General features: G+C 50.6%; 1 protein-coding gene across 1 annotated transcript; it reads left to right on the top strand.

The window, feature by feature from the left end:
• The first annotated feature begins 283 nt into the window (after window positions 1-283).
• On the top strand, window positions 284-5,614 carry PROK1 (prokineticin 1). Its single transcript, XM_040536180.1, has 3 exons — window positions 284-1,885; window positions 3,140-3,265; window positions 4,043-5,614. The coding sequence occupies exons 1-3, from the start codon at window positions 1,814-1,816 to the stop codon at window positions 4,160-4,162; spliced, it is 318 nt and encodes a 105-aa protein (XP_040392114.1). The 5' UTR covers window positions 284-1,813; the 3' UTR covers window positions 4,163-5,614.
• The last annotated feature ends 877 nt before the right edge of the window (window positions 5,615-6,491 follow it).

Raw genomic sequence — 6,491 nt, forward strand, 5'->3', positions numbered from 1 at the left:
GATCGACGGGGGCGTGCAGCGCAGCGGCGATTTTCCTTTTTTTAATTATTTTTTTGTATTTTTCTGTTACGTTTTTCTTCCCTCGGCTTTGCCGGGAGTCAGCAGCCGCGGCCTCGGCCCCTCCTGCCCGCGGGCTCCCCGCCGCGCCCCCCCCGCTGCTGCGCTGGCCCCGCCCGGGGCCCCGGGGAGCGGCGGGCGGGGCACGAAGGGGGCTGCGCCCGCCCAGGGCCGGGGCTGCGGCCCGGCGGCCCCGCGGGGGCCTCGGCGAGGAAGCCGCCCCCGAGGCGCGTCCCGCGGGCCGTTCCCTGGAGCAAGGCTTTGGGATTTCTGGCGGGGGGGTTCTGGGGCCGGGAGTAGTTTGGTCAAAGCCGGGTGGAGGAGACTTCAGCAAAGCGACGGAGCAGCTGCGGCTTCGAAGGAAGCGCTGGTCTTTGGCAGGGAGAATGGCTGGGCTATTTTTAGTCAATTAAATTGACAGTTTAGCATTGCACTGATGCTCTGCAAGAGAAACTTTTCTAGCAGAGGCAGCAGGGACTAAGTCTGTGATGTTGTTGGGGAGCCTAGCTGCCGTGGGGGTGGTATCTCGCAGTCCAGGGCTGGCAAAATCTGGCCCACTAGATCCAAATCACAAACCCTGCTTTGCTTTCCTGTCCTTGTGCCAAGGAGCTTTACCACATCCTGGGCTTGCGTGGCCCCGGCCGGTGGGAATGAGCTCGGTCAGGACCAAATCCAGGCGGGACCGTGGGAGCCCAGGACCGTGCAATGCTCACGGGTGGGTATTTAAACGGACTAATGCAGCTTTCTGAAATCTGTTGTTATTTCTTGTTGTGGGACCGCGATGGGGGCTCGTGTCACGGAGCTCTGTGGGGCATGGCAGTGAGTGACGAACGGCCCCACCTCTGCGGGGACGTCGCCTTGTGGAGGCTGCGGGGATTTATGGCTCCTCTCTCACCTGACAGATGCGGTCCTGGGTGCACGTTGGTGTTTCTGGGGAAGGGCCCCAGAGTGAGCGTGTTGGGGTTTTGCTGATGCACACATGCGAAAAAGCAAGTTTTGCAGATGTGGAAGATGTCACTGTGGGAGCTGGCACAGCCTATTTTATGATGCCAGCATCTGCAAACTGCTCTGTCCCTTGCACCCTCCCAGGATGTATAAACAAAACCAGAAGGCAGTAATTCCACCTGTTTCTGCCTTTTTAGCCACTTTAGCAATCCCTAGTCATGTTTCCACGTGCTCTCAAGAGATATTCCAAATACAGGTATGGGGGACGTACTTCAAACCATAAATCAAGATATTTATACATTCTGTTCATTTACAAACATGCTTTCATTACTGAAAAATATATTATTCACTCCCTGCCTCATTTTATTCTCACAAATAAATGCAGCTGAGTCTTATCTTTCTACAGGGTACTTATCACAGACCCACGTTATTAAACATTATACTCTTACCATCATGGATGTACCGGGCTAACTTTTTCCTTTTATTTTCTTTTAGCTCAATAATCACAAATTCTTAATTCAATTCTTAAGTACACCTGTCAGGGATAAATATGTATGTACTTGGAAAATCCAGCTGTGTTGGCTTAGCTGAAAAATAATCCTGGGAAATAGATGAGGGAGGATGACTGCTTGGTGTTGGTTTTTTTCCCCCACCCTTCGTGGGGAAAATATTTCTTCTATGACGTTAGAGATTCAGGTCTCATCTGCTTATTCTGAGATCATCAGGAGGAAAAAAAAAAAAAAACACATTGGAGGAGAGGGCAGGGGGTATATAGGGTGCAGGACTGCAGTCGGTGCGGGCAGACGGCACCATGCGACGGCTCCTGCAGACCCTCTGCTTGCTCCTGCTGCTGCCCTTGCTCCGTGGCGCTGTCATCACGGGGGTAAGTGCAGCCTCACTGCTCCCGTGCCCAGCTTGGGATGGTTTTGGGGTTTGGGGTTGTTATGCTTCTTTTTTTTTTTTTTTTTTTTGCCTTTTTTTTTTTGAAATAGGGCAGAAATTGTGCTTGTCACCCTGTGGGTTGCGGTTACAACACTGTAATTAGATCTTCTTGCTCTCCAGAGCTCATTGCACAGGTTTGGTGCTTAATCTTTTTCAATTACCAGTTTATCTTGCTTTATCTGTGTGGAGCGTAGCGCAGGGAGCAGCAGCTGAATTTGCTACCCTGAGTTCAAGTTGCTTTGAACTTGCCCTGCCGTCCCCCACCCGTGTGGCGCAAAGTCAAATTGGATGTAAAACCAACTTCCTTCCCTGCCTCTCTCCCCACCCCGTTATTTGCACTGAGAAAATGATCAGGAGAGGCGCTGGAATGCCAGCGGTGCCTTTCATTGTTTGCTTTAGGTATTTTTTAGTTTATTACTTGCTTTTTCAGTGCGTCAGTTCTGTTCCCTATCAATCCTTGCTTTTCTGATTGTGCTGCTCCTTGCACACGAGTGTAAAGTCACCCCAGAGCACAGCTTTTTCCCTCCGTTTCTCTTCTAAGCACTGCATTGGATCCAGCACACAGGAAAATGGGGAAGTTTAGGAAGCTTTCCAAATGGGGAAAAACATACCTAGATGGGGACTGTGTTCCAAGCAAGGGATTGGAGCATCTCGGATTGTCCTTCACCCTCCCAAATTGAGACAAGTTTTTAAGAGGAGAGAGATGTCTGATTGAATAGAAAGAGGCCGGGTGCTCTCTCTGCTGTGTTCGGGTGCTGGTGGGGCTCAGCTGAGCGTGCAGCCCTGGTGGTTGGAGGAAAGGGGCTGCATCGAGAGCCAAGCCGTGGTCCATCACTACTGGGACCTGATTTTTAACATTATTTGGGTGCTGAGAAGTGCTTTGGGTGTTTGGCGAGATTCAGGTTCCCTTAGGGGTTTGAGCTGGGAAGCTGCAAACTTCTCCCCCAGGGGTGGCTCCCTCCCTGCACACGGGGTTTTCTTGGTTTTACACCCTGCATCCAGACCGTGCCCTGCCCCAAAACCCCTGCAGCCGAATGGGAGAGCTGGGAGCATCCCTCACCTCTCCCTTAAATCCCCATGCGGGATTTGCACCCAGTCGCCAGGAGCAGATTTCTTGGCTGCTCCCCAAGGGATTTTGGGGGCAGACACGCTGACCTCCCCCCCACCCGCCCCATTGCCTTTGTGTCTCTCCCAGGCCTGCGAGCGGGACCTGCAGTGCGGCAGCGGGACGTGCTGCGCTGTCAGCCTCTGGCTCCGGGGTCTGCGGATGTGCACCCCCCTGGGGCAGCAGGGGGACGAGTGCCACCCCTTCAGCCACAAGGTACCGGGGGGGTGGTCCACGGGTGGGGGAAACGGGGCAGTTCAGGGACCCTGGGCCAAGCACCAGCTTGGCTCTTGCGGGGCACTGAGCTCCATGTGCGGGGAGGAAAACTCAGTTAATGCCCTGGGGGCTGGGATGGATTTGGGAGGAGGCTGGGGGCAGCCTTGTGGGGGTTCCCAGGCTGGTGTGATGCAGCTGCTTTCATCCTCTAAAGTGTTTTCTGCTCCCGCGGTCTGTCCCCGCCACCCTAAACCCTGCTGCCATGCGCCGGCAGTGCCTGGGGAGCTGGGGCTGAGTCGCCCATCACATCTGTTTAAAGGAAAGTGCTCCAAACTGACTTGTAAATGCTCTGCCGAGCAAGGAGAAGCCAAGTTAATACCGCAGAGCCACCCGGGCGCTGCAATCTTTGTTGGATAAGACGCCCCGAAGCATTTGGATTATCCCGAGCTGCCATTCCTCTTCCACGCGCATTCAGTGCCAGACACCCGGCCTCGGGGGGGGGGGTTCTGCCTCCGGGCTCGCATATCGATTTTGCATGGTGGTAGTGATTTAGTGATGCCGTGCCTTCTTTTCCTGCTCAGATGAGGAGTGAGCAAAGGCAGAAGGATCAGAAATTCATTTCAGGCATACCCATTAAACTCCTGAGAAGCAGCAGAGAGAAATTCCCAGGGCTTTCGTTACATTTGATAGTTTTTCTTACCTGCTTGCATCCCAAGGGCTGACACAGGGGTGACGCAGGGGGCATTTCCCCATCCTCTCTCCCATTTCTCTCTGTAGGTCCCATTCTTGGGGAAGCGCCAGCACCACACCTGCCCCTGTTTGCCCAACTTCATCTGCTCCAGGTTCCTCGATGGCCGCTACCGCTGCTCGCTTGACTTCAAGAACATTGACTTTTAGGTGATGGAGCTGTGAGTTTCATCCTGGCTGCCAACCCTCAGTGCCCATTTTTTGCTCCCTCCTGTGGCTTAATGCACTGTCCCACAAGGCAACCCTAAAAATGCTTTTCCAAGGTAGAAAACATTGTTATAAGCTATGTATCTGGAGAAACTGAGGCACAGTTGGGCCAAGCTGCTCTGGCTCATTGGTTAGCAAAGCTCTGCCCCAGAGCAGAGCCCTGTTCTGCAGAGGAGCAGACAGAGGACAGGACACATCTCTGGCCTCAAAAAAACATTTCACAGGATATTGTCTGGCTGTAATGGATGCTGTCCGCTACATTTCACCTCCATCCTTTATTTTATCAAAATAAAGGGTGATGAAATTTGGGAAGAGTGAGAACACAAAACTCCCACCTCTGCAGCCAAGTGCTTCCTCCCATGGGGTTTGCCCCAGTGCACAATAAAACCTGGGAGGTGAAGCTGGTCGGCACCGTTTCACCTGCCAAAGAGTCTGCAAAGCGAGGCCAGCAGGAGGAGGTGGCGGTGGCAACCTGAGCTCCTCTCTGGGAGGCTGAAGAGCGTTGGCTGCAGGGCTCAAGGCATCTTCCTGCACAGCCCCTTCCTGTTGCCTCCAAAATGAACAGTGATCTGTGGCTGCTTTCACTAGAAACTCATTTCAGGGAAGGGGAGATTTTTGGCAGTGCCAAGCCATCCCATTTTCACATTTTGCAGGCAAAAGAGGGGAATGGAAAGCTTATTTCTGCACTTTTCAACTGTGCAGGAAAAGACAAAAGGAAAAAACAAAAGGAAAGTCAGAGGAGGGGAAATTTCCCTTTGTGAGAATTTGAGCTTTTTGATTGACAACCAAACTTCAGCTTCTTCCCAAGCCAACACAAACCCAATGCCTCTGCAGTGCCCCTGTAGCCTCCCAGCTGCGCTGGCTCCCTGTGCAGTTCCTCCTGCACAAATCTGCTTTGTGATCGATGCAACGACAATTCCTGTTGTGATTGTGTCTTATCCACATATTTCCTCCTGGAAGCAGCTCTGAAAGCTGGTGATGAATGAGCTAATGCCTGCAATTAAAAGTCCATCGATTGTCTTGTGTAATTAAGGGTTGGGTTTTCCCCAACATTCAAGCTTTGGTGCAAAGCATCTTGCAATGCAACTTCTTTAGCAGGGGGTGAAGCAGAGCTGGCTGGAGCTGCCTGATGCGGGCCTCTGGGACATGAGGAGAAGTTTTCCAGGCTCAGCAGCTGCCTGAGGTTCAGGCACTATGCTGGCCTCTTTTTATGCTGGTCAAATTTGAGAGGAAAATGGGACATTAAATTTAATTAAATGTTTTTTGTTAACTTAGGTCCTAAAGGTTATCTCAGACACATGCTTTCAGTTCCCCTCCTAAAAAACACATTGTGGGAAAAGCCTGCCTCATTTGACCATCCCTTTGACTTCCCAAAGTAACCTCCAGCAGCTTGAGGAGAAATTAAATAAAAAGAATAATCAGCATTAACAGAAAAAAAATTTGTTTCCTTTAAAGAAGTGGCAACGCTTAAGCGAGAAGCTTGTTTTAGGGTGTGAAAGCGCTTGTATGCAGAGCTGCTGCCTGGGCAGCTGCAGGGGTTTACCTTCGGGAGCAGCGCCTTGGGTCGTGGGAGGGAGCTGAGCTGCAAATCCCTCCTGTAGCCTAGGCACCCCTTTTTGCTGGATTTTGATGGGTTTTGGTGCTATTGTAGCAACCATTTCTATTTCTAAGGACACCAATTGTTTTTCTGTGGCAGACGCTGTGTTAATGGAGAATGTAAAATAACTGAGATTAGGTGAAAGCTTCCCCACACTTGTGTCTCCCTCAAAAAAATATTGTAAATTGGATGAAAATAAAACACTGTGATGGCTGGGTTGGTTTTATTTTTTTATTTTATTTTGTTATTTTTTTATGTGAAGAAAGACTTACCTCAATAGGCAGCTTGATTAAAACAACAAACAAATACATTTTATTGATTTCGAGGGCATTTGCCCCATCGCTTGGCATAGGACACAATGGCAGAAGGGCTCTGGAGCTGTCCTGGACAGACTCTTTCCCCATATGGAAGGGGTCCCATAGCAACAGGGGGATGGGGGTGGTGGGAATCAAAAAAACCAACAAACAACAACAACAACAACAAACAGACAAACAAAAAAACCCACAACACTATTACTATTTTGTAACAGTGTAAAAAATACATAGCTTCATATCTGAGGTTTCTTTTATTATGTTGCGTTGCTTTACTTTGCTTCTTCTGTTTTTCCTACAGATTGGCATTGCCAATCTCCTGATGGCTTTAAACTGCGGGAGATCAGAATTTAACGGGAAATCA

This window comes from Cygnus olor, chromosome 24, assembly GCF_009769625.2.
Source record: "Cygnus olor isolate bCygOlo1 chromosome 24, bCygOlo1.pri.v2, whole genome shotgun sequence".
NCBI classification, from domain to species: domain Eukaryota; kingdom Metazoa; phylum Chordata; class Aves; order Anseriformes; family Anatidae; genus Cygnus; species Cygnus olor.